The following is a 27739-nucleotide window of genomic DNA, read 5'->3' on the forward strand; positions in this document are numbered from 1 at the left end:
ACTAAATATTCTCTGATTTCTGTAGTCCTGCATGTAAGTAGACATTCTTTTTTTTTTTTTTTTTTTTTTAATAAATCAAAATAAGATATTTGCAAACATCTGTTTTTACTTTGGAAAACAATGATCATCAACATTTTTCCCTATTTACTGATGGATGTTACAGACCAAACCTGTAACTGAATCATAATCAATTTATGGGGGGAAAAAAGTTAGTTTAATCTATTATGAAAATAATCAGTATTTGCAGCTGTAGTATGAACCTGAAGCAGCCTCAACTAGCAGCCCTTCACATTAATCAGTACCCAAGAAGTAGCGCTCGGTTTTTCATGGTGTGACATTGCTTAATTGCTGCTTATTTGATTAACAACACAAAATGAACATCAATAAGCAGTTAATATACAGTATTTGAGTAAAAAAATATATTTTGCAATAAACTTTATTGCAAAATAATGTTTTACCCAATTAATCAATGGCATAATCGATAGAATAATTGCATCTAAACAGATTGGATAGTGGTTGCCCTAATTTAGATATTTCATTTTGATTTGACTGATATGTATTAACTGTAAAATGTTATGATTCTGCATTTTATACATGTATGACTGCATTTTAAGTGTGTGAAGCACGTCGAGAGTCGTCTTAGTGAAAAGTGCAATCCAATATAACAATAAGATTGGCTTGCAGGCAGGCAGGGGTGTGTTCCCAAAAGTGTGCTGCTGGCCCTTTAAGAGGAGCGGGAGGAGGTGGTCTGAGGAGCATCCTGGCTGCGGTGTTTTTGTCTTGTGTCAGTGTGAGCGCTCCCGGGGCCGAGGCGGCTGCAGGGATTTACCAAAACGGGGGGACAGGTAAGAACTGCCTCCAATTTCATTAGAACCTGTTTTTAAAATGAAGGAAGAAAAAACAAACAAACAAAAAACGCTTGAAATGTATCATTTTATTAGATTGGCACGTGCCGCGCGCGAGTAGCTAGCTTACTTTGACTTTATTTTAATTTTTTTATTTTTTCCCCCCACCCCAAGGGTCGGTCTTACTTATTTGCTATATTTTTCTAAAAAGTAATGTCTCTATAAAGCTTCTCAATCGGCTGATAAAAGCATTGTTGTTGTTTTTTTTTGACGTCCTTCTTCCTTTTGATGAATGAATCCCGTGCTCTCCTCAAGCTAGCGAGGTTTACAATAATGTTGTGCCTTTATAATAATCATTTCAAACAAAAACCTAAATTGTCGTCGATAGAACATGTGTTTCTATGTTTACATAGAAGTTGTGTTTAATTGTGTTCATCCGTCAGTAAAATCTGTGTCCAGTCCAACAATTATATTGTGTATTGTTCTCCTATTAAGGGGGTCCTGTGTGTGTGTGTGTGTGTTCGCGCGCGCGTGTGTGTGTGCGTGTATGTTCGCGCGCGCGCGCGTGCGTGCGTGTGTGTGTGCGTGTGTAGTGGGTGCTAATACAACTTTTTGTATTGAAGGCATGTCAGCATTACAGCATACGATGTGACGTGCATAAGTCCAATAATTTTGTTTTACAGTGTCATAATTCCATTTTTAAAATTTTATTTATTTTTTTAAATGGGAATGTCCATGCAGCTGCTCATGGGAGAGGGTGGGTCCGCGCTTTCCGCCGCTCCTCATTACTTCCAGATGTTGGTACGCTTTTTTTCACTCTCGCCCCTAAAAATGGGCCCGTCTGGTCGGGCCGAAGCTGTCCGGCGGTTGCCCGAGGGAAAAGAGTTTTAGCGGGGGTCCTCAAAAGATGGATGGAGGGTGAGAAACCCGAACCGTGCATCTGGGATCCTTTCGGACTCAGTTTCCCCTTCACAAATTGTCTTTCCAACCCTGCAATACATAACGATAATAATGCGTTGCATTTATATAGCGCTTTTCAAGGCACTCAAAGAAGCGTTAAAATTTCACACATTATTAAATTCATTCACTCCACAATCACACCCCAGTGTGCCCTGGGGCAGTCTGACGGAAGTGTGGCTGCCACTCTGCGCCTACGGCCCCTCCGACCACCACCAAACATCCAACCACATCCAACCATGGACGATGTGGGTTAAGAGTCTTGCCCCGGGACACAACGGCGACGCGCGCTCAGTTACACGTTATTCATACTTCGGCTGCAAATAACAACTATTTGCATAATAAATTAAACCATTCTTTTTACATAAACTGATTATTATTAAGTTACTGGTTTTGCCTTTAAAATGTCAGAAAAAAGGGGGAAATGTTGATCATTGTTTTCCAAAGTAAAAGCAGATGTCTGGAAATGTATTATTTTGATTAAACACAAAACATAATCAGTCTGCTTCCATGAAGGATTACAGAAATCCGAGAATATCTACAGTTGAAAGGCTGAAATCAGAGGATTTGGACAAGTTAAACAATGTCTCTAAAACAATTAATCGATTAGCAGAATCGTTGTCCATTAATTTGATGATCAATTAGTTGTCGATTAATTGTGACACCTCTACTATTGCATGCAGCACTTGGGCATTCATTGTAAGGCGGCATGTGACCTTTCGGTCGGTATGTAAACGCATAGTGACAACTTGGGAAACATAAAAAAAAACAACTCAAAATGAGTTGACGCTCAACATAATTGTTTAGGTTTGTGTGTGTGTGATGAGCTATTTCATAATAAACCCAGTTGTTGTCTGGCTGCTTCAGTGAACTGATGTCACATGTTGTTCTGATGAGAGCTGTGGGGACCGTGGAAGGATGCGGGGGTGTCGTGACGGGCCTGGTTGCTACGCCGCATGTATCAGTCCTCTGTACAATACGACACTGTTGGCGCTGGTGTGCAACGGGTTGATTGCCAGCGGTCGCCTCTACGTCGGAGCAGCTGCGCAGCCCTCCGGATGGGCTCCGTCCCGCCGAGTGGTCTGCGGCTCCGTCTGTTTGTGTCACACTCAGTGAGGGGAGAGGAGCCGACCAAATGCTCCACAACCGCTCAATGGAACCATTTTGTAACAGTGGTAACATGACCCTTAGCTGAATGGCGAACAAACATGACTTGTTTCCGCATTGTTTTTGACTCGTGAGGACCCCGCGGAATCTTGTCGCTGGAATGCGATGCATCTCGTTACAGCATTTGGACACCCTCGCTGGGGGCTAAGATGGAATGTGGGGATATAAACCCCATTTGCACACCGGGCCACACGCTGGCTGGACTAATGAAATTACACCCTGGAACCTGCATGACGTACACGGTCTACTGACGAGTGCACGACTGGATAATGAAGCATCTGTTCTTGTACAACAATACACTCTATCACTCAAATGATGAAAGGACTGATTTTTCTGTTGTTTTACATGCAATCAAAGTGTCTTCAGGGAGTGTATTGAATAGGAAATATACATTTTAATGGACCTTAGCTGATGAGCGAAACATTCCATCTATCGCGTTTGATCAGGATAGAGGAGAACCTTAAAAGCGGAACGTTCCCATAGTTGGACAAGTCGGAATTTGAACACAACTCTGTGGAAAGACACCTAAAAAGTCACATAAAATAGTGTTGACACTTGTTCCAAAAGTATTATATGTTTTGTCAAAGTTAAGACATTATACGTTTTTAACTTTTTACCTTCTTTTTGTACTTAAACAATTATTTCCATGTACGCATCTAAATTTGCACAAGATGGTAGTGTTTTTTTTTTGGTGGTAATTTTCTTTTACTTAAAGATTTATAGATTTGTTTCTTAAAATATACAGTTGACCCCTGCATACTCTCGGTTTGGCACCTGCTGATTCACCTATGAGCGGATTTAACAAAAAAATAAATAAAAATTTTTTTTGTTCTTTTTAGGGGGGGGGGGGACCAACCCTGAAACCGCTTATTGGTGGTTTACCCCCGCTTATTCAAGAATTAAAAAAAAACAAAAAACAAAAAAATCCTCAGTGGATTATAACGTGCATCAATTATCCGCAGATTTCCACTATTTGCGGTCCGCCCCAGTCCCGATCCTTTGCACTGTAGAAAATAGATGAAAGGCTGTTTTGTACACCTGAGAGGTTCCACTGTACAATATGTATTTCACAATAACAGCATAACAGTTCACATTTGATTGATGTTAGAACAGAGGCATTCTCAAAGATGACGTTCAATCAATTTTAGAACAACTGAGTAACAGGTTTAAGATGTTCCAAAAAAGATGCTTCCAAAAACACACCCAACTGGAGCAGCCAGATGACACCGAGCGTGATGCTTTCCAAGGACCGCTCCCAGGCTAGCAACAGAAACACCGTTGCTAATAGAGACCGTGCTCAGGCATTTGCCTCGCCTCGCCGCTTTTGGCCAGCACACTTGCTGTTTTCATTTGGGAGCCGTTGCCAATCCGACCGTCCTGTCCTGTTGAGATGCTCTTATAAAAAAAAAAATTGTGTACATGTGGCAGGAGTTTAAACAAATACAAAGGCCCTGTGCAAAAACAGGCAGATACTGTTTACACTTACGGAAGGAGTTGCTACTGTCTAGTAAATCAAGTTTGAGTGCGCATATGGTCTAATCTGGATGAAGAGGAAAAACCAATAATCCCATTTGAGCTTCCTTAATAGAATATTCGTCCTGAAAACCGGAAACTCACAAATATTCCAGAGTAGGTTTAGCATGATTTTCCCCTTTTTGCACAGAGATGCGGCAAAACAGCCAATGTTTATCTGGCTTTGCTTTTTACGTCAAACCCAGTGAAGGCAGAATCTTGCCACAACTGTGTGGTTTTTTAAAAAAATTCAGATCCTACAAAATAGCCCCATCGCAGCCATATTTAACTATCTTTCTTTTCATGCAGAACCAAGCGAAGGCAGATTATTATTTCCACAACTGTGTTTACACTTTCACACAATGACACAGCATCTTGGAACCAGACAATGTATTCATATGATGACGTCAGCACGCCTGCATGGTGTGACATACGTTAGACAGCGACACAATAGGGAGTGAGAAGTGAGTGCCGAGTGTGAAACCTTCCGGCATGATGACTGGGACAGGCTGTGTAAAAGGGGCAAGTTTCTCAAATGGGTGGGCTATAATAACAATACACCAAAGTTAATGATTTGTATCTCGATTTCTGAACCTCACAATACATGATTGATTTTTTTTTTTTATACAAATAAATTTGTATAAGCATATGTTTTATTATAAACATATATAAATCAGATTTATATTCATATTTGTTACAGTAATGTATTCATATCAATACTACATTTATTATATTTATGATATATAGAACTTATTAACATAATATAATTGTCAGACCATGCACACGTGTGTTTTCTTCCATACTCTTAAAATGAATTTCAGGATGGTGTCTTTGAAGTTTCACAACCGCGTTGGATTGGACTTGAAAGTGTTTTTGAAGCACTTACAGCAAATAGTCTTGCTCTTTTCGTATTAGGCCCGTTACACACATAAGGACAATCAACCCGATTCTGGCCCTGACCGACCAAGCACGTCAAACGCCAGACAATTTTATGTCTTATCTGAGGGGTGTTAAGAGTGGATTTGCCACGATTTTAGGGTTTAAAACCGGTCGGGGCCAACAATCTTCAATTATGAACGTGTTCAATATTTACGACCATAACTCTTCAGGTGCGTGGGGAAAGCCGACATCTCCCCGAGTCATGACGCCGGACAAAAGAGCAGAATCCTTGAAATTGCCACAAACGCGTCAGGACTGAGAACTACACGGGCGTCATATTTACTTCCATAAACACACTTCGTCACGTGACGCCATGTTTTGTGCGCGTCACTTCACAGATGCATTCCGTTCACATTAGGAGTCTCATTGGTTTTTGTAGCGTGATCGACTACATAAATAGATCGGATTGAAAAAAAAATAATAATAATCCGAATTGGGCTTCATACCTTGTAGTGTGAACATAGCCTTAGAGTATCAGGATTTTCATTTTGGATACTGTATCGTTACAAGCTTATTAAATGCGGGAAGGAACCGACAAGATCTGTGTACTAACATGACTTCCCGTGCTGTGGCGTCCAATCTAGACTGGACCAGAGTTTTTAACCCAAAGTCCGCTTTGAACAAGCATCTTGCTTCCGTCTGGACTTCGTCTTCCTCCCCTGACGACCCCCGCCGTCGGCCCCTCTGCTCTCCTCTGCTCTTAATTCCCCACCTCCGTTAAGGCATTTTCTCCTGACTACCCCACCTCCTGCTTTTTCTTCTTTTTTGGGTTCTTTCTTTCCGGTGCCTCTCCCTCGCTCAGTTTCCTGTCTGGATGACCCAATAGCGTTTACTCTGCTCCGGGAGTAATGCGAGCCGCCCGGCCCCTCCCTTTAAGGCCAGCGCCAGGCTGCTCAGCACGTCGCCATCCTCATGCTAGCTCCTCTGTCCCGCCGCACTTTTTAATGCGAGGAGCAGGGATTTTTCCAAAAGGGCAGAATCACGGGGACGACGTCCCGTTGGCCCGCCACGACTTCACCATGTACGTCACGAGGTCATCAGATTCCAGAACACTACGGTCTCCTCATGTTAACAGTCTGGTTGTTATACAGTATATGTTTTGCTGACTTATTATATAGAGGCCTGAAAGAAGCCATCTGTTTTCCACATGGAGGAGCGAGGCAGACACAGACGTCTCAGTGAATAGACACGTCCCTGTTGTTGTGTAACTGCTCCATGCATCTCGATTAAGATCGTCCGTCGCCCCAGAGGAACGAAAGTCTTGACCATAAATGAGCTTCAGTCGGGAAAGATAAAGTGCTGCCTGCGCTCCTCATGAGCGCACTCTTTTGTCCGCATATTTTTAGACGTGGAATGCACAAATCATGGGTATCCTCAGGGCGAAGACATTTTAAATTACATATTGACTTTTTGTTAGTTGTTCTTCTGATCTTGTGTGTGATCTTGCTGATGTGTGCGCTCCCCCATCTGGGAGTTGACTACATCCTGGATTTGCAGTGATTCACACTGTTGGGCAAAAGTTTCCATTTAAAAACTTCTCACTTTTTTTTCACGTCATCCCTTCTCTTCTTTTCCTCCCCCTTCTGTTTTAAATTCAGCTTTCCTGGGTTGGGAGGAAGTGACCGGGTTGTTACCGGGTCCTTGGGGGGAATCTCCCTTTCCTGTAAACCCTTCCTCTATCGGACCTCAACCCATTAGCACCAATTAGCTTGGAAATGTCATCGCAAATGTTCCTGACAAATTCGAAGGAGCTAAATCCCATCTCTCGTGTCGTCAGAGTCTTTACCTGACGACATGGACTTAAAGGACACAGCTGTGTTTGCGGATCCGTGGGAGCGTGAGGACTTTGGACGGTGTCCGTGCGTCTGGGGATCTGTGAGTTTAAAGTATTTGCCCTCTGCACAAATAGCGGGTTGTACCTTAAAAGCGCCACAACTTTTGCTTTCTTTACAGTTTTTCTTTTCCTTGAGTTTGTACAAATCAGGATTCCAAGTGTTCAGTCGTGCGTTTCCTGGAAATCAAGACATCAAAACCACTTGAGTGTCATCATGCGAGTCCCAAACAACACTTCAGCAGCTATTTGTTTATTTTGAGGTGAACTCTCTTGCCCGACACTCCTGCACATGCTGTCTGTCTTCCTTGGAGATGCCCCTCCTCTCTTTATATTAGAACCAGCTGTGGAACCGGGGGCCCTACATGAATGGGTCTTTGTGATGTGCAGCCCCGCAAAAAGGTTTGTTGCTACCCAGGCCACTGCGACCTCTCAGCGCCTCGGACGTGACACAATGAGCTCCGCAGCAGTGGCGGCGGCAGCAACAACAACAACAAGGCTTGTTATGATCTTTCGAAAAGGTCACTCAAAAACTAGCTTGAAAAGACGAGAAAACATTTCACTGGTAGCTAGCCTTGGTGGAAGTTTGACAATCAGCAGACACAGTCACGGCACTTGTCCACCACATGCACGCACTCCCCTTCACAGCAAAGGAATGTAAAGCCCTGATAACAACAAACTGTACATTTGGCTTCAGTTTCATACGAGCCACCGTCCAATGCGCTTCCACTGTCAGAAGTTACAGCTTGGTTAAAACGCAACTATAACCTAAGAAATTCATAGACGAGCACACTATTTCTCAGCGGGCATCATTCAATTCCTTTACAATTCAGTACTGGATCCATATCACTTTTGGGCAACAATCCACTCTGCTACCTAAAACAAACTCAGAAATGCATTTATAACACTTCTCATACAAAACTCGTCTTCTTTTGAAAAGCATCAACACTTAATCCGTTCTTATCCTAGGGTATCCATAAGATAATTTGCAATAAATCATGTTTTATCTTTTGTTTGTTTTTGTTTGGTTTTAAAGTGCATACTGGTGCACCAACAAAACCTACTAAACCAATTACTCCTCCCTACCTAAGTTTTGGGCCAATAAAAAGCTCTGATAGGACTGTGTCATATCAAGTAAAGCTGTCATCCCTGCATTAGCTTTACTTGTGAATCTCTTGGCGCTAGGGCTATGAAAGATTTTTAGTTTGGATTTTTTAGTAGTCTATCGATTATCCCATCGATTAATTTAATAAAATGGATTTTTCATTATTGAACATGATAACATGCATGCATAGCCTGGTGAGTGACATGGGTGTCAGCAAAATGATTATAGAATTGGCTGGCTGTTAACTGGCTAGTCAGTTAGCGAGTCTGTGTGTTTACGTGTTTTGTTTTCTTACCGTTTGTTCAGGGAAGCGATTGAAAGTGCACCTTTCCCATTCTGATACTATGCCACAAGCCAGCAGATTGGCGACTCAAATTCGGCACCTCCAACACTCAACAGTACCTTACAAATAGGACAGCGAGCCAGGAATAATCAGTGTGATGAGCAGTACAGTATGTGACGATTACTTGTTGAATTCATTGTCGACTTACATTGTGTCGCGCTGCTGTGATGGCACAGTATTTAGTTGTCACAGCCCGCGGGGGAAACACAAGGTCAGATTTATCGTCCCTAACCGTACGGTGGTAAACTGAACTGTACCGCTTGTTTGAACTGTGGTTTTGTGGCTCATGGTCTTAGCCTGGAGTCTGAAGGTGACTTGTGCAGCTGTTCAAAGAAAACATTTCGCAATCACACCGCAGGGGGAGGCTCCCACCCCGAGGAGATGCTCGGTCGTCTTCAACCTACTGGCTGCACCGCAAACAGGTCAAACTTTGATCGGCATTTCGCGGGGTTTTATTCTTCACATCCGCGGTGTCTTTCAGAACGACTGGAATGTTTTTGCTGGCGTTGCAAGCGGTGTTTAGAGTGTCGCGGGGGCCGGCCTCTTCCACCCTGACATAAGTCTGTTTTTATCTCCGAGTCAACAAGTTAAATGGCGTTACGAACGATGCCTCTGATGACCACTTGCCACAATCCTACTTATCTTCCTTCCTGAGTTTTGCATTTTTTCGACCCATGATGGTTTTCGGCCACAGCCTAAGCCTTCTTGCTCTTTGTTTCTCACAGGTGCTGGGCTAAAAAAAGCGAAAGAAGGGAGGCAGTTGGAGGAGACCAGCGACGAGCGGGCCCCCGTCGTTGCTGGTATGAAATGGAAAATATTGTCTTCTTAATTCAAAAACCATTCCTGAGCTTGGGAAACTTGGTGGAAAAAAAACCCTAATGGAAGGTGGTAATTCTGATTTAGCAATACCGTGATATAATCCTTTATAATGGCAACAGCAGTTAGGTGACTCAGTGTGAGGGGAAGCGGTGAGTTTGATACACTTGGAGGAGTCACAATTGAATTTGGAATTTGAAGTGACTCTTCGGGGTGGTCCCGATCTTTTGAAAGGAATACTGTACACATACTGTGAATCACATATTGCAGATGCCGCCGTGAGGGAGTGCTGCTGTCAATGTGCCATGGGAGGTCAAACGTGTAATGCGGCTATTCTCGTGAAAATCATGCTGGACATTGCGCAAATGAGCATTTGGCGCACGCTGACCTACATCTTTACCACGCGAGGCTTTTAATCTTAAAGGCACGCAGAGGAAGAGTTCACCTCCATTAACATGGCACGCAGATGTACTGGAAGGGATCGCCGCTAAGGAGTGGAGCTGCACTTTTGTCTTGCATGAGGCTGTTATGAGAAAAGTCATTTCAAGACTGGGAGCGGACTAGATTTTCTTGATGGATCATGCAGAAAAACAACAATTAGTTATTCCACAGTGGGTCCTCAATTTACGACTGAGTTCCATTCCTGTGGCATTGAGGTAACCAGAAGTTATGTAATTTGTAAGACAGAACACGGTGTAGTTAATCACAAGCCTCTGCTAACACAGTAGTAAAGTCATGTGTTACAGTAATATATGTATGAAAAACATTTCAAGGAAGTTAAGTAAGAGTAAAGCTTCCCAGAGGAGTTGTACCATCGCGGAGGTCCGCTCGACGATGTAGCTCAACTTCCTCTAGTTGACATTTTGTGATTGTAGCCTGTATTCCGGCTACCTTCCACATTTCAAAAAACATGCACATTGGGTTGATTGAAGACTCAGAATTGTCTGTAGGTGTGACTTTGAGTGAGCCCTGCAATTGGCTGGCGACTACTTCATGGTGTACAAAGCCTCTCGCCCAAAGTCAGCTGGGAATCAATTGAAAGCATTCAAATGATTCCATACAACTGACAAGAATTATTAACGCTGTATTAAGCAGTTAATCGATTGTTATGCCCATCTCTCCTGGCGACAAACATTTATGTGAAAAATTCAGCACCATATTTCACAGTTGAAATAGCAACTCAAGCTCCATTCGCATGCTAAGTGTACTCCAAAAAACTGTGCTAAAACACTTCACAAGCCATATATGTTCGACACATATCAGGTCGCTTCCTAATTGGCTATCGTTCCGTTTCGTGTCGCCGTTTCAGAATCCGTGGCTCGGCCAAACTAGGTGTTGATCAGCAGGTTTAACATTTGCAATTGTTCGGCTCGATTGTTTTCCGATTTTCAGATTGTTGTGGAAAAAAAACACTCCTAACACACCCCACACCACATGATAATCAGTCAGGATAATCGTGTTAAGACACCTGACAATTGGGCCTTTGCTGACTTTGATCGGAAGGGGAAAAAATGCTCGAATTCGGCCCGATTACCTGTATCTACAGTATGTACCCTGCTTTCGCGAGCACCTAATATGCATGTTGCAGTTGGTAATGTTCCACTCTTGTCCCGTAGGTGGTGGTAGTGTGCATTGCAAAGGGACTCACCCTTGCCAGAAAATAAGAAAACGCCACATCCACTGTCTTACTGTACATGGGTTTGCCATTCAATTAATGCAAATAAAAAATAGCTTAACTTTGCACCCGTTTATGGCAGTCGGCGTAATACATATTTTCAAACAAAGCGGTTCTGTGGAATTCAGAGTTAGAATAGAAAACATGCAAACAGAGGTTTTTGTTTAACTGTCAATGACTACATGTTTTGGAATAAGGCTTACTAAATTCAGTGAGAACAGACTGTCTCTGTTAGCATGTCATCTCAATGGAACTCTCAGTGTGGAGCGTGCACACGGGGGGGTGTGTTACCGCCAGCGAGACAGATGCGGAGGGAGTTTTGTTGCCGTGGGCGTTTTTTTCGCTCTTTTTCTTTTTCAGGCGCTGATGTGGGAAAACGAGATGAAAAGTTTTTGTGTCTGCAATTCGAATCGAGCCCCGGCCACCAGTCGGTCGGGTTGACGATGTTTGGTTGCGTAGCTAGCTGCACACTCTAATTATATCTCATCAACTGTCCCCTGCCAACTCTGCCCCTCCACACGCACACGCACACGCACTCACACACACAGACGCACACACACACACACACACACACACACTCACACACTGTCCTGTTGTGTATAACATGAAACATCAATGTGATACTTTAATTCCACACTGGAGATAAACAAAGCCAAAAGCGCCTCGCTTTCATTCCTGATTGTGATTATTCCACACCACTATTTTGTCTTCATGTATTTCCCATCACCCATTTTCTCATCTCCATAAATCCTAGTTGTGAAAAGTGAAAAGTCATCCAAATCACTGCCGAGTGCTCCAATACGGTTGGCTGACTTATCAAACATATCCAATTCAATACAGGAACTGTCTCTCATTTTAACAGCTTCAGATGTTGCAAGCGTTACGCTGCGCCTCAATGTCAAAATGGCCGCGCTTGTACTGTATGTATAAGCGTGTGTGTGGCAGTGTTGGTATGAGCGGGTGATGAAGGGCACAGATAAGAGGAATCGCAGCGAAACATTAAAGTGACTCCGGGACTTCAAACATACCAAGCGCATTTGTCAGCGTTTCCAAGCGTCCTACTTTTCACCAGCCAGTGAGCAAGCGATCGGTGCAGTCACAAACGAGAGAACGGCCCTAACCAGGAAAGTAGCCTTAAAATGATGTGAACTGACAATGCCACACACACAGAAGACAGAAGACTCTCACACTCAGTCCTAAATATAGCAAAAGTGGTGTAATCCGTTACATATTACTAGTTGCTGGCATTATTAGATAATACGTTACTAATACGTTTGCGTTGAGTTAATACAATTTGGTATGACCAGGAATTCTAAAGTATGACTTAACCTTAACAGATTGACGACCTTCATCAAGACAACAAATGCCAAAACAACAGATGCAAATGGTACTTATACTTTTAATAGACCATCTTTCCACGGAACTTTTGTAACTGCTTACAAAGTCAAACCTCAACTGTCTTTTTTCTTATCACTCTAAGTTGTCATCCAAAATATTATTTTTACTTTTACATTTACATTTGCATGACATTAAATGTACTTTTTAGAAGCAAACAATAAATAATACTTACATAGTAGATCATTATTAGCCTGGCAAACAGACCAATCAGTCTTGACTTAATTTCAACTCAATGTCTTAACTTGGTCTCTACAAAATATGTTGGGCTTGTCTTAGTTTAAACTTTAAGTCTCGGTTAGGACTTAGTCTCAACTCAAATTATTGGTCTTAACTTGGTCTTAACTGCACCCAAAATCTAGGTTTTGGTCTCGGTTGCCCGTGCAGGATAATGTATCGCCACAAACGCATTGTTACTTGCGTTACTGAGCTTGTAATGGGTATATGGTTAACAATATTTTGCTAGTAATCCCTTACATTACTGCGTTACAGCAGAAACTGTCGTTTAGTTACTTTTTGTTAGCCATACTATACTCCCAACATTGGAACTCATGTCTGGATTCGGGTTAAATATTACCTCCCCTATGACCGAGGAAGTTAATGTTTTCCAAGCGGACAAACGGGACGAGCTTGTGGGCTTCCATGGGAGGAACAAGCAGTCATGTGTTTGAGCAAAATGCATCACGGTCCTGCGCAATTACCACAGAGCACAGGGAGGCCAGTTGAGAACTCCTGATCATCAGCTGACGTTTGGGCAAATGGGGGAGAAAGCAGTGGAAAAGAAATGCACACACAAAAAAAAAAAATTTGAGGAAAAAGCGCGTGCGTGTATGTATGCGCAAACTCTGGTTTTGCGAGGCACAGTTCGCGTGCGCAGACGATTCCTAATAAGGCTGCAAGTCTCAAACCTCTGTCCTGGAATTGGCTGCCAGGAAACTTTTCCCCCTGTAACTCCTCTTCTGCGGAGACTAAGAAGAGAAACAAACACGCACAGGCGACTGTGACCCGCTCAGAAAAATGGACGGATAAAATTAGCCGGGGGGGTTGAACGGGCAGACCAAAGTCACACAATAACAATGATGTGCTGAAAAAGTGAAAGTGAGGACGTGTGTGTATGTGCACAGCTCCACAGATCACTCTAGCTTTTTATTAGGAAACACTCAAATGCTTTTGTCTTGTTAAAGAGCAGCCATAGGGACCATTTGTCTCGCTACACTTGTGAAGTGGAACTGACTTAAAAGTGTTCCTGGAGAAAACCCACCAAGCACGGGGAGAACACGCAAACTCCACTCAAGAAGTTCTGAGCTGAGGTTCAAACGCTGAACCTCTTAATTGCGAGGCAGAAGTGCTAACCGCTATTCTCTGTGCTGCCCGGCTGGTGTCATCAGTAAATTTGGTACATGCGCCTTAAGTGGGGACCTAATCCACCTCTTAATACCACCACTACCATGTCGCAAGTAGAGAAACCATCAACACCATACAAAAATGGAATATGACCCCCCGCAACTGTGCAATGTTGCAACATCAGATGGAGCAGTTCAGAATTAATATTTATCCAATAACATGACAAAAACAAACAAACAAAAATTAATAGTACAGTACATCATACTCACTAGAGAATTTAAATGTATTAATGTGTACAGATGGCTACACACGTGTTTTGCTTGTTTGTCTTGGCTTGTCCTGACTAACCAATCAGAGGATGGAATAATGCTGACATCATCAAGGGCCAGCGTGTACTTGAAGCAGTGCAGCCAAGAGAAACGCTACGAAATGAAGAGAATAGACTGTTGTGAACAAATGAATACAAATTAATGGAACAAATATTAGACTTTAGATGTTGGTCAGTGCTGCAGTGTTTTGAGGCCCACTAACTGTCCACCACCGAGTATAGTAGACTGATACGTGAGGTAATCCACTGTCACCGTGGGAACGCCGAGGATGCAAGGGAGATGACCATATTGTCGCTTTTAATCCCGTTTGAGAAACTGCAGCATTTTTTATAAACTGTTGAAGTGAATTCAATTGTTTGTTATCTCCCTGCAGGTGAGCGTAAGCGGGTGACTATCTGATAGCAGCCTCCTGCCTAAAATGGCTCAAGTGCTGCATATGGACTCGGGCTTTCCAGGTACATTTGATTTGATCTTAATCCCACCAACGACTCTACTGATGTGAAAAAATTTGCAATTTGACTGATGTTATTAAAAAGGTCGCATTCAGCCTCATTATCCGGCCTGCGTACACAAATAGCACATTGGCCCAGAGTTGATCCCATTTTCCAAAGTCTGAGCTCAAGATTAGACGCAGATTTCCGTTTGTTTAAAGTTGTTTTCCTTCCGCTGCAGGGAAGCTCAGCTCGCCAGCTGCCCCCTCCCTGCACGGCAAGGAGCAGGAGGCGCCCTACTCAGTGGAGACCCCCTATGGCTACCGTCTGGACCTGGACTTCCTCAAATATGTCAACGACATCGAGAAGGGAAACACCATCAAGAAGGTGCCCGTTCAGCGGCGGCCGCGCTACGGCTCGCTGCCGCGCGGCGGCTACGGTTACGCCGGCTCCTGGTGGACCTCCACGGAGTCTCTGTGCTCCAATGCCAGCGTGGACAGTCGGCAATCCAGCTTCTCCTATTGCGCTCCGGGCTACCACACCGCACACCGCCCCAACTTCAGCACTGCCCGCGTGGAGAAGACCTTGTTGGATGCGCGCAGAAAGCTGGAGGAGGAGAAAGAAGGAAGGAGGTTTTCCAACCTGGGCAGCATGCACAGCAGCATGGTAGGCTCCAACACCTCCATCAGCAGTGCGCACAGCTTCAACCGGGCCCACGGAGGCGGAGGAGGAGGAACCTTCACTCCTATGAGCTCCGGCCTGTCCACCCCGGTGACGCCGACCCCGGCCCACTTGCAGCACGTCCGGGAGCAGATGGCTGCCGCTCTCAGGAAAATCCGAGACCTGGAGGAGCAGGTGAAGACCATACCTGTGCTCCAGGTGAAGATCTCTGTGCTGCAGGAAGAGAAGCGACAGCTTAGCGTCCAACTGAAAAGCCAGAAGTTTCTGGGCCACACGATGGGCTTCAACCGAGGTCGGAGCCGAGGAGAGCTGTACATCGACATCCCGGAAGAAGAGGCGAGCGTGGGAGCGAAGGATGCCAACAAGACATCAGCGCCCATGTCTCCCACCACAGCGGAGGGCTCCAAACAAGACTCGGGATGCGAGATCGAGGACACGGTTATCGTGGCTGGTGCCAGACCGGATGCCAAACGGGAGCTGCGCACCATTGGAGTGGGACCGGAGGGCCAGAAGAGCAGTCGCCAGGTTGGGGTGGGTGTTCGGGAGGTGGATCTGGGGCTACTGCCCGAGGCCGAAGCTCTGAAGAACCAAGTGGTTCATCTGGAGGGTCAGCTGAAAAAAATGATGGCGGAGCTGCACGCCGCGCAGCTGCAAGCGACGTCCACGCAGAAGGACGAGGGCCCTCGGGCCGAGCGCCCTGTGATGGCCACCACCATGGGCTGGCAGGAGCTACAGGACGGCAACCTGCAGACTGTGGTCAGCTTCACACAGCAGTCCCCGCACAGGGAACAGAGAACTGTTGGCATCCAAGTGTACACGCTGGAACAGCCCACTGTGGTGGAGGTGGGCACTCTGCTCCGAGCGGTCAGCTGCAGCTCGCCCTCACCGCTATTTGGGGGCCACCACAGAGGACAAACTGACAGCTCAACAGGTACTGGAATAACTACTCTGAAAAAGTTCGACATTCCGCTTTCAGGTGAAATTTCCTGATCCTTCAAGGCCCTACAACCTTTACAGGTAAACTCAATAGACCTTCTCTGTTCAGCGCTTCAGTACTTTTTTGCACAGCTTGCTGTTCTCTTACAAGGAGCTGAATAGCAATCGATCAATACATTTCCTGGTTACATTATTATTTGTATTTAAAGGGGGTGTTCAAGTTTTCAAAATGCTGTTGAATGTAGCCTCATTTCATAGTTTGAAGTGCGTTTAGAGAAGGTCATATTAAGTTCACCTGGAAAGGTTATAGTGCATTTTAGGTTCATCTTGAAATTTCACCAAAGTGCCCAATATCCCAAGCTTTTTGTCAGTAGTGTATTTTATTTCATTTTCACTTGCTGTAAGTGTAATGACCAAAAGTCCCAATAATTTTGTCCCTACAACCTGCCCGGAATAAAATGTTTCCCTCTCCAGAAGTCCCAGCGGGGTTGCCAATCGCAGTCAGCTCCAAGCAGGTGCGCGACATCCTCAAGAGCGAGTTGTCCACCTCGGTGCCCGTATCCAACCCCGGTGTCGCCGTCGGCACCGCAGGCAAGCAGATTGCCGGCGTGTACGTCAAAGAGAATGAGACGCGCCTGGAAGCCGGCGCAGAGACGCTTCAAGACGGCCGCACAGCAGGTGACCTGTTATTAAAGACGCTGCTCCCGCCTCCATTCCGCTGGGTTTAAACGGACTGATTTGAACCTTTTTGTACAGCCTCGTCTCCCCAGTCCTCTCTGAGGTCCATCATGAAGCGGAAAGCAGAGGGGGAACCCGGCTCACCATCTACCAAGAAAAACCTCCAGTTCATTGGCGTCAATGGAGGGTATGTGTCATTCAACCGCAACATTAGGTACAGGGCTCCTCGGTTTACGACGGTCCCGAAATCTGAGGTTCAACTGTTACGAACTAGTTTGCACAGCGGGGTGAGAATACCTGGACACGTGGCACAAGAAGACACGCTCAGTTATCACCGTACTGACTGTTTTTCATTTGATATTTATTTTATTTATAATTATTATACGTTTTTTTTTTTTCATACAAATATTTCCTGTTAAGACTTGACTACTAGCGTAAAAATACACAAATATTTGAAAACAATATGTGTTGTTTTCCCACAGGTACGAGTCGACGTCGTCGGACGACAGCAGCAGCTCGGACGAGGAGAGCGACTCCAGCGAGTATCACGAAGCCCGGGAAAAACTGTCAGAGTCCACGGCCGAGCACCAGCAAGCCTCCCGGCCTCTAGAGGGCGATGACGTACCTCAGCGGGCGACCGTCCGACCGGCGGCCGAGGGCCCCGACTCTCCGCCTGCAACCGCGGACGAAACTCAACTGTCACGAGCGACCGAGACTGCAGCTCCAGAATGTTCCTCCCGGACATCGCCGCCTGGCGCCAGCCCGGCTCCCCCGTGCCCAGCAAACAACTCTGCCTGCCAGGAGACTGTCAGTCCGACACCAGCCACCAGCACGGAATCCAAGTCGCCCGTTGCCTTCTCAGCAGCCCCTCAATGTGCCGCTCAAAGTCCAGACGTTGCCAGGCAACACGCGGACACCGTGGCCCCCTCGAGCCAATCGGAATCCGAGCCTACGGCTTTGGGCGTCCCCGCGAAACAAGTCAGGTAAGCCGACCGGTGATTTCTGGACTGGCAAAATGACACGAGGACAAAACATCAGCGGCCTGCTCTGTTGCCATTCCAGGTTGGAATTAAGCGACAGCCTGATGTCAGCTCTTCGTGACCTTCAAAAGGCCCTCGGGGAGCCTAACGCCTTCAGCCAACAAGGAGCGGTACGTCCAATCGGCGCAGCAGTGTGTCTTAATATAGGGCATTTTTTCACATTTTTTTTTCCAACAAAAAGGATTATTTTTCATTTTCCTGAAATTAGGCTGCTTTAAGGGGCCCTGTCTCATGCAAGTTCGTGACGGCATACCCGCCCCATATATTGCAGAGCCAGTGGCGAGTCTGGCTTTTGTTACAAAGACGAGAGCTCTGACTACAGCTCTTTTTACTTGTGAGAGCAGAGGCCGGAGTGGAAAAATGACTTTTTTCATACTTGTATATTTATGTCATTTTCTTGGACATCATTTTCTAACATTTTTCTTCTAATCTTTATTTCTAATATTAACGGGGTTTTATTGATTGATTTATTCATTTTGTCTATTATTTTGAATCAAAAAATCTCACTTAGTTGGCTGTTGAATTTCACACTTGATGGCACTTCACAGACCCAACAATTTGTATACAAACCATTAAAAAGTGAAATTTCCATAAAATATCTCCTTGAAAGTGTCCTCATTGTGTCTCCACTCAGAGGGAGGCGTACACCAGCGTGCTGCAGGAGTGGCTGCGCGTGTCCTGCCACAAGGCGGCGGACGCGGCGGCAGTCCGGGCCTACATGGACGCCTTCGCCGCCGTCTCGCCTCAGCTGCTGGAGTTTGTCATCAACATGGCGGACGGCAACGGGAACACGGCGCTGCACTACACCGTCTCGCACTCTAACTTCCCGGTGGTGAAACTGCTGCTCGACACCGGTGAGTCGCGTAGATTTGGTGCGGATCAACTCGACGGCGCGGTGGTGAAAATATTTTATTCAATAGCATTACATTTTGTACAGATGTCATTATAAATTATGATGGCCCTGCCTGTGGGGCATTCTGCCTTGGTTGCCAGGGAAACAGCACAGTGAGAATGATGTAGGACACTTTTTTTAATCAAACCACAAATTCTGCCTAGCAACAAGTGGTTAAAACGCATTCATCCATCCTTTTTCTCTAGTGCTTGTCCTCATTCGGGTTGCCGGTGAGCTGGAGCCTGTCCTAGCTGACTTTGGGTCAAACCCAGCCAACTGCAGGGCAAATGCTATATAGGCAAAAAAAAAAAACTCTTCACATTCACATCCATGGACATTTTTGGGTCTTCAATGAAGTTAACATGCCAGGGGAAAAATGCAATATCATATTTTTGGGATTCATGTTTTTCTATTATTTTCCCCCAAATTGTTATCTTTTATTTGGAATTGTTGTAATGTTATTGTCTATTATTTTATATTATTTTCTCATATGCTTATTTATTTATTTGTCCTTACGTCCCTGGAGTCGTCGCCAGCCAATCGCAGGGCACATATAATGTAGAAAGACAATCATTCATACTCACATTCAAAGCTGTGGATAGTTTATTGTCCTCAATGAACCTAACATGCATGTTTTTGCAATGTAGGATTCCATCCCAAATATAAGGGAGACATGCTTACAACATTGCACATCTGTTATTTTGTATTTGGGCCTAAATGTCGTCTATTTTTTGTTTTTGCCGACAGGTTTGTGTAATGCCGATAAGCAGAACAAGGCGGGCTACACGGCCATCATGCTCACCGCTCTGGCCGCCTTCCACTCAGACGGCGACCTTCAAGCTGTCCTGCAGCTGCTGTGCACCGGGGACGTCAACGCCAAGGCCAGCCAGGTGCGCCCTCTACTGCCCGCTTGCTGTTACTATAAGAATCCTAATTGATGACTTTTAAGGCAGTGGTTTTCAAACCGAGGTTCCCACTTTGGCAGTCTGTCGTATCGTTTTAAAAAAAAAGTGCGTACCTACATATTGTGAGCATACTATTATAATTGCCTGAGTCATTTTTTTAATGTTTTTGGGAGAAAAAAGAGAAAACACAACAAATTAAACAAAAAAAGGAATGTCCAGTTGCCTCGATGAAACCTTTGCCACGATGATCGGGATGACTGACAATCTACACAGACATAAAGAAAAGACACACATTTAGCAATTTAATAATATTGTGAGAGTAAAGTTATAAATGACACTGACACTGTTAAACTTAACATATAAAAGTTGCTACCATGATATATACAGTATCAGAATATACATCTTGAAAAAGTACGACTTAGATTTTTATGATTATTACTTTATAGTTTATATCCTGACAACATCCATCCTTTTTCTTGTAAAGATAAAAAAAGCACTTTATTCTCATACTATTTGACTTTTTTTCACTAAAAAATATGATATTGTCACTTCGCAGTTTTTTTTTCTCAAACATTGGCAACTTTTGATTTCCTGTGGCATATAGGGGTGCACGTGGTAGTTATGGTTAATTAGTGTTAGGATTTTGAGGGTGTCGTCAGAAGTAAGGGGTCCCTGGACCCAAAACCTTTAAGAACTCCTCTTGAGGAGGGTTAAAAGAAAGTCTTCCGATTTTCAATGTGTGTTTTGTAGGCCGGTCAGACGGCGCTGATGCTGGCGGTCAGCCACGGCCGAGGGGACATGGTGCGGGCCCTTCTGTCCTGCGGGGCCCAGGTCAACATCCGCGACGAGGACGGCTCCACGGCGCTCATGTGCGCCTGCGAGCACGGTCACGTGGACATCGTGCGGCAGCTACTGTCTGTGCCCGGCTGTGACGCCACCCTCACTGATAACGTGAGCTTGTGCTATCTTTATGTGCTTTGTTTTCTCTCCCAACATAGTGCGTTAATGTAAGCAACTAACTGAAGACCCAACTATTTGTATGCAAGCATTAAAAAAAAAAAGTCCCTTTTCCCTAATATGTCCCCTTTAACACATTCACTGCCATTGACGGCTTTAGAAGTCAAATATCCATGTTAACTGGGAAGGCTGGCAGTGAATGAGTTAATGTCATCTTGTGTCAATGTGTTTCAGGATGGCAGCACAGCGCTCTCCATCGCCCTGGAGGCCAGCCAGAACGACATCGCCGTGCTTCTGTATGCCCACCTCAACTTTGCTAAGCCTCCTTCCCCTGTGAGTAAGCTCCCAAATAGCCATCCATTTTCCATCTAGCGATCACACTTATGGACAATTAAGAGTCTTCAGTGAAGCTAACATACATGTTTTTTGGGCATTTGGGGGGGAAGCCGTAGTACCGAAAACGGCTATAAATATGGAATATTCAGAGCCAAATGGGTTATTTCATGCTAACTATTTTCTTCCATCTTTTAGGTTTCCCCAAAATCTTCTCTGCTGGGCTCCTCCCCCCCTGCCAGTGAAACAAAATGAGACTCCGCTGGTTCTGCAGCCGACAAACTCTTTGCTCTCTCTCACCCCCGTTATTTAAGCACATGACGATCGAGTGATGGTCACATGACCCACCGACGCCGCTGATATCAGCTGCCCGGCCCTCACAGCCCTGTTTTTGTTTGTCGTTGTGTAACGTGAGCGACTGAAGTGTTTTGAGAAACATGATGTAACAATTCACAGCCATGTGGAATAACAAGAGCCACCCTCTCGTGTTTGATAATAAGTGTCCTTGGTCGGGTTTTCTCACCAGCGCAACTGTTTTATCTATATTTATACACCAAATGTTATGTATTCTATTTTTGATAATTTTTCCTTCCCACGTCTGATTTACCTCAGGACCTCGATGGATGACTAGTTTTATTTTTTTCGCACCAGCCAACAGATGAATAAGTTCAATAAGGTACTACCGTGTTTTGTGTTGTCATACGTGTAAGTTGATGGCCGTAAGGAAGAATTTTTATGAAATTGTGTTTGTAATTGTTTGTGCTCGGGAGGAGAAACAACTGAGACTGTTCAGTGTGGTCACGCATGAAGGAATAGAAACAGAAAGTGACTGACGAGGGTCCGATAAGGATAAATTGTGTAAGTTATATTTAAATAATATATGCCCCCTTCAACTGGTAGCTATCATACCGAAAATCGAAGTGCATTGGCTAGTGATGTCAACATTTCTAATACCTTTTAACCCCACTAAACTTTCATATTCACTTTGAAGCAATTCACTTTTTATAAAGGTGTTAATTTAAGCATCTACCTTTTTTATACACGTAAGGTTTTTAGGCTCACGCATACTCTATGTAACCGCACAGCTCTTAATTAAGCTCATTTCTTATGAAGGGTTATGTACAATTTTTAGACTTTTTCTTCTATCATTTGTGCTTTTTTGTTGTTTTTGTTTTTGAAGAAATATTAATAAATAAGGACCACACTGACTCTGTTACCTCTCTATTTGGTACTACACTTGTTGCCATTGCACTTTTAAAGTTTATTTAATTTGATAACTGTTAAAACCACTACGTAGTGCAGTAGGAAGACTACTAGTAATACATTTGTAGTGTACAATACCAGTGTCGACAGTGCTAGCAAATGTCCACCAGAGGGGGCTCCAGTGCCAAGTAGCTGCTCGCCAATAAAGCCCGTGTTGTTTTTATTCGTTATTCTCTTCCTTTTTTAAAATAACACTAGATATTTTTACAATATATATCTATATATATATATATATATATATATATATATATATATACATTGTGAGCTATATTAATGTACACACGTGGACAATTTTTTTTAGTACTCCAATAGTAATCGAAGAAATGGTAACACTGGAATACAGGAATTTGAAATTGACGAAAAAGAAAAAAAAAAGATAAAGATAGTTGATCATATTTTTACATTTTACGAACTTCAATTCCAGTGACGTTGGGACGTTGTTTAAAACATAAAAACAGATTACAATGATTTGCAAATCCTTTCCAGCCTATATTGATCGAATACACTCCAACGATAAGATATTTAAAGTTCAAACTGATGAACGTTATTGTTTTTTGACAAATATTCTCTCATTAGAGTTAGGGTTTCAAACAGGGTTAGGGTTTCCAAACAGGATGAGGATTTCAAATTAGGGCTTCAAAACAGGGTTGGAGTTTCACAGGAGGGTTTCAAAACAGGGTTGTGGTTTCAAAGTAGGGTTTCAAGACGGGTTTAGGGTTTCAAAACAGGGTTAGGGTTTCAAAACAGGGTTGGGGTTTCAAAGTACGGTTTCAAAACAAGGTTAGGTTTTCAAAGTCGGGTTTCAAAACAGAATTAGGGTTTCAAATTAGGGCTTCAACTAAATGCAGACTGTAAAATGGTTTGGGTAAAGAAAATGGATGGATGGATGGTTTGTTGTGAGTCATGCAGGACAAAGCATTGTCGTCTTGTCTTATGTTTGGTCTACCTTTGCATGAGCTACATTACCTAAACTATAATCTTTTGGAAATTATTGGGTGACATAATCGATTATAAAGAACCCAAGTCTTTACTCAAATGTCAAAAAATATTATGACTGTATTTATTTATTTTTTACTAAGAAGTATGGAAATTAGGGTTTGAATCAAGTGTGGAATTTTGAAATCTCTGAAAATGTGTGCAGGCGCATTATGTAGCGCAAAATACGACAAGGGAGACCCCGGACTGTTGAGCAACTCACCTTGTACATCAAGCAAGAAAGGGAAAGAAGTCCACCTACAAAGCTTCAACAACTCGTGTCTTCAGTTCCCAAACGCTTATTGAGTCGTTAAAAGGAAAGGTAATGTAACTCAGTGGTAAACATGCTGCTGTCCCCATCAAATTCAAATTGAGTGAGTATTTGGAAAGAAAAAAACAAAAAACAAAAAAAACAACTACATTTAAACATGAAATAGAGTGTCTTTGTAGTGTATTCAATTGAATATAGAAAATGATTTGCAAATTATTGTATGTTTTTATTTACATTTTAGAAACATCTCAACTTCATTGGAATTGGGGTTTGTAATAGTTCGCTTCCAAAATGGCTGCAAAAATTTCCATCCATCCATCCATTTTCTGAGCCGCTTCTCCTCACTAGGGTCGTGGGAGTGCTGGAGCCTATCCCAGCTGTCATCGGGCAGGAGGCGGGGTACACCCTGAACTGGTTGCCAGCCAATCGCAAGGCACATACAAACAAACAAGCATTTGCACTCACATTCACACCTACGGGCAATTTTGAGTCTTCAATCAACCTACCACGCATGTTTTTGGGATGTGGGAGGAAACCGGAGTGCCCAGAGAAAACCCACGCAGGCACGGGGAGAACATGCAAACTGCACACAGGCGGGGCCGGGGATTGAACCCCGGTTCTCAGAACTGTGAGGCAGACACTCTAACCAGTCATCGACCGTGCCGCAACTGCAAACATTTGAAGAATTAAAAGCTATCAAATACCTTGAACAAAAAAAACAACATTAGTCATGTATACTTTAATGGCAAGTAAAAAGTGGGAAACGATTCCGCTGACAATTCATTCATATAAAAGTGAACAAAAACACGAGTAACACAAAGGGCATATATAAATTATGCATGACAATATGTCGACTTGTACTAGTATAGTAAATACTTTGTCATTCCAGCTGGTGTGTCCAAGCTGATCAACTCCGGAAATGACCAAAAGGTGGCGTCGCAGTACAACAGTATTTCTTTCTTTCTTTATTTTGCAGCATCCTCATCGGTGCTGCTTTCGTAGTGTCATCAACACAAGAAGCCCCTGAACTAACCAGTATGTCCAAATATATAAATTCGGCTTTCAGGTGAAATTTCAGGATGACCGTAAAATGCACAATAATCCTAATTTTCCCTTTAAACTCGCAACGGTTCAGTATTCCCTGTGCCTTTCTGTGACACTTCCAGTCTCTCTGTTGCAACCTGCTGAGAATATCCTGTTTGCACCCTTACGTTCTGTTTTCTGAGAGTGCGTGGCCACTGAGCTTACAGAGTCACAGAAGCCACAGAACCTTTGACAAACATCAAAATCTGCTCACTTTTTTGTCTAGTGTGTCAGTTGGTCTTCGAAACCAGAGGGTTTAGAACCTCCCAGCAGCTTTAAAGTCCCGCCGCTGGAATCTTTCCTCACAGGAAGTTTACGCGTCAGGTGCGGCGGTCCCCTAGAGCAGCTGGTAAGTGTCCAGGAAGTCTGTGGAGAAGACGCCCTCGCCTGCCGACACGCTCAGGTCCAGCCAGTCCATGGCGTGGAGGTCGGAGTCCGCGTCCACATCGTCGTCCAGATCCATCTCCATGGCGACCGGGGGCAAAGGAAGCTCCTCGGCGGGCATGTGTGCGACCTGGACGCGGGGCGGAGGGCGCGACAGGACCGTGTTGACGGGCAGGAGGGTGACGCTGGGCGTGACGGGCACTCGCTTGTTGGGGTCAGGAGGGTCGGGTTTGAGGAAGGGAGACATCTCTGCGTGAAAAGCGTGAAGAAACATGATGGTAATAATGTGCTAAGAAAGCAGAAAAAAATGCCATTATTTTATAATAAAGATATTTCATTCTTACCACCGCTTTCAATGAGGATGTCGAACAGGTCATCCATCTGCTGACTCGCAGCACACAAGCCCTGGAGGAAACATTTACATTACATTTGCATTGAGTGAATGCTGAGAGACAAGCATTCCCATTCACGCAAGGGGACATTGAGTAAAATACTTTTGAATTGCTACAGTATATTTTGTTATGGGCCCTGTTTCTGAAAATGTGTTTGTGAGCGAGACCCTGTGCCCTCCAACCCCACTGTTACACTGTGGGTTTAATTTACATTATAAACACAGACTTTCTGCGCCCACGACATGGAAACTAGGATGAGCGAAGATCCAGAGCCACTTTCGAGCAACAGCCGCTGTACTACACCGTCTGAAACGTCAGACAACGGCAGAAACACTCGCATTCCTCACACCTGCAACGCCCCAGCGATCATGTCAAAGTCAAAAGGGAAGCAGAGGTGCATTGAGTTGTTTTGGACGCACGTACGTATAGCTTCTGTTTAGCTTCTGAGCAGCACATTCTTGATTGCTCAGTAAAGTTGTCGACACGGTGGTGGCGAGGACGCATTTTTTATGTGCCTGTGAAGTGCACAGGAAGTGCTGCATCCAGGAGTGAAAATGCTTTTATTATCTTTATGGACGTTCTTCCCCTAGCTCTCTGGGCTTTCCTCCCACAAGTGTAGCTGTGAAGTCATCTAGTTGAAGTTCTGTTGTTCACAAAACAAAGAAAGCATTTCAGTGTTCAAGAGAAATTTATTAATGTGTCACCTGTATAGCAGGCAGCATACGCGTGTGTTTGACGGCATCTTCATAGCGAGGAGGCTCTCGGAGGTTTTTACATTTGCGCAGCGGCGGCGGCACGAAGGCTGGAGGAGGATGACCGCGATGGATGGTCTGGCAGAGTAAACGAAGAAGATGATCTGCACGCTTGACAAAGCAGACGTGAACATGTTCTACCTCACACACGGGTGATTTAGTGACGCTTGATGGGAACGGCTCGAGTGCGCTTTGTGCCGTCCTCTCTCCTGTGCACGTCTGCCCAGAAAAATAAATCAACATCATACATGCGACTTGAAATATAGGAGAAACCCAAACACAACATTACAAATGATAGCAAATCGTAACGGAGGCCCGTTTCTTACATTGATAGACAAAGCCAAAACATTAACGATCGCTTTGACATACTTTTTTTTTTTTTCTAAGTGTTGTTGGCGCTGCATATGAAAGAAGGCCTAAAAAGGTCATGCGCACATAACAGGAACAAACATTTTATATATATATCTATATATATATTTATTTTTTTAAGAATTTCATTTGTGGGGTATTTTTTACTTGCTTTTACATATTTCTAAATTAAATAAATATAAAATAAAGAAATATTTTTTGTACATTTTATATATATATTTTAGCCATTTGTATTTTTTCGATGAAAAAAAAAATACATGTTGAAAAATATTTTCCTTTAAAAAAAAAAAAAAGAAGCCCATATGTATTTTCTTATGTCTATGTTAAAAAAAGTAAATGGAAAGAAGAATAGTAAAATAAAATAAAATAATTTCCAACTGAACTGCCAATGACTGTCCAGTCACAAAACCTTGGAAGGCTTAAAGAAAAACCCAACCCGTGGCTCAGTGGAAGAATACATGCCTCCTGGAATAATGAGCGTGTCAGTCAAAGCTTAAATCAGACTTGCTGATCTCATTAGATGATGCAGATTTCCCTATTGTGCAGATTTCCTTTGAGTGTAAGCGCAATTTTCGTTTTTTTCACCCACCTTGCTCAGAGGTGCTGAGTCGTCTTTTTTTGCCGGCTGCAATTTGACGCCGCCGTGATGCGGTTGCATTGCGAGCGCTGAGTCAGGCGGTGTTACGAGGCTCCGCTCCGTGTCCTCCTCGGTTCCGACCTCCACGCGTTCCTCCTCCAGGGGAGGAAGAGGACCGAGGCCGGGTGGTGAGGACTCTCCCGGCTGCTGGCTCCTCTTCTCCACCTCCAGTTGTAGCTTGAGCTGCTCCACCAGCCTCTGCTCGCGCTCCAGCCTCCTCTTCAGCTCCTCGATCTGACGCTCCTTCTCGTAGAGACGCCGGTCTTTTTCACGGGACCCGCTCTCGTCCGGAGAGGCCGCCGCGGGACCGTCCGCCCCGCCGTTGTCCTCCGAGACGGACACTTTGGGGGACACCGGTGGGGTGTTTTCGGGAGCTTTCGTCTCCACGCCGGCGAAGCTTTCGTGATACAACTTTAGTCGCTCGATCAGATCCATCTTGGTTCCGGAGACGGGAAGTGAGCGCAGTTTGAGCTCCACTTTCAGCTCAGCCACCTGGAAGTAC

At 44.2% G+C, this 27739-nt stretch overlaps 2 protein-coding genes across 8 annotated transcripts in view; one reads left to right on the forward strand and one right to left on the reverse strand.

Annotated features, from left to right (window-relative positions):
- Nucleotides 1–741: 741 nt before the first annotated feature.
- On the forward strand, nt 742–22319 carry kank2 (KN motif and ankyrin repeat domains 2). Of its 2 annotated transcripts, XM_061749232.1 has the most exons (13): nt 742–845; nt 9425–9499; nt 14632–14713; nt 14931–16301; nt 16781–16984; nt 17063–17171; nt 17467–17967; nt 18047–18134; nt 18659–18878; nt 19664–19806; nt 20572–20772; nt 21013–21111; nt 21310–22319. In XM_061749232.1, exons 3-13 carry the CDS (start codon nt 14677–14679, stop codon nt 21364–21366), a joined length of 3030 nt encoding a protein of 1009 aa, XP_061605216.1. In that variant the 5' UTR covers nt 742–845; nt 9425–9499; nt 14632–14676; the 3' UTR covers nt 21367–22319. The 2 variants fall into 2 exon arrangements, with proteins under 2 accessions (XP_061605216.1, XP_061605217.1); XM_061749233.1 differs by lacking the exon at nt 9425–9499 and having other exon boundaries at nt 770–845.
- A 2025-nt stretch (nt 22320–24344) lies between these two features.
- The window catches only part of mrtfbb (myocardin related transcription factor Bb), a 29235-nt gene continuing 25840 nt past the window's right edge, over nt 24345–27739 (reverse strand). For 3 of the 6 annotated variants that reach the window (XM_061750379.1, XM_061750376.1, XM_061750378.1), the window contains exons 10-13: nt 27190–27729; nt 26184–26450; nt 25432–25492; nt 24345–25336 (exon numbers count right to left, since the gene is read on the reverse strand). In XM_061750379.1, the coding sequence (XP_061606363.1) occupies nt 25041–25336; nt 25432–25492; nt 26184–26450; nt 27190–27729 (1164 nt within the window). In that variant the 3' untranslated portion in view covers nt 24345–25040. Of the gene's footprint in view, nt 25337–25431; nt 25493–25902; nt 26123–26183; nt 26451–27189; nt 27730–27739 lie in introns of all 6 variants that reach the window. The other 3 variants (XM_061750380.1, XR_009784956.1, XM_061750381.1) reach the window with 3 other exon arrangements.

The sequence above is a fragment of the Phyllopteryx taeniolatus genome, chromosome 16 (genome assembly GCF_024500385.1).
Source record: "Phyllopteryx taeniolatus isolate TA_2022b chromosome 16, UOR_Ptae_1.2, whole genome shotgun sequence".
In the NCBI taxonomy this organism is placed as follows: Eukaryota; Metazoa; Chordata; class Actinopteri; order Syngnathiformes; family Syngnathidae; genus Phyllopteryx; species Phyllopteryx taeniolatus.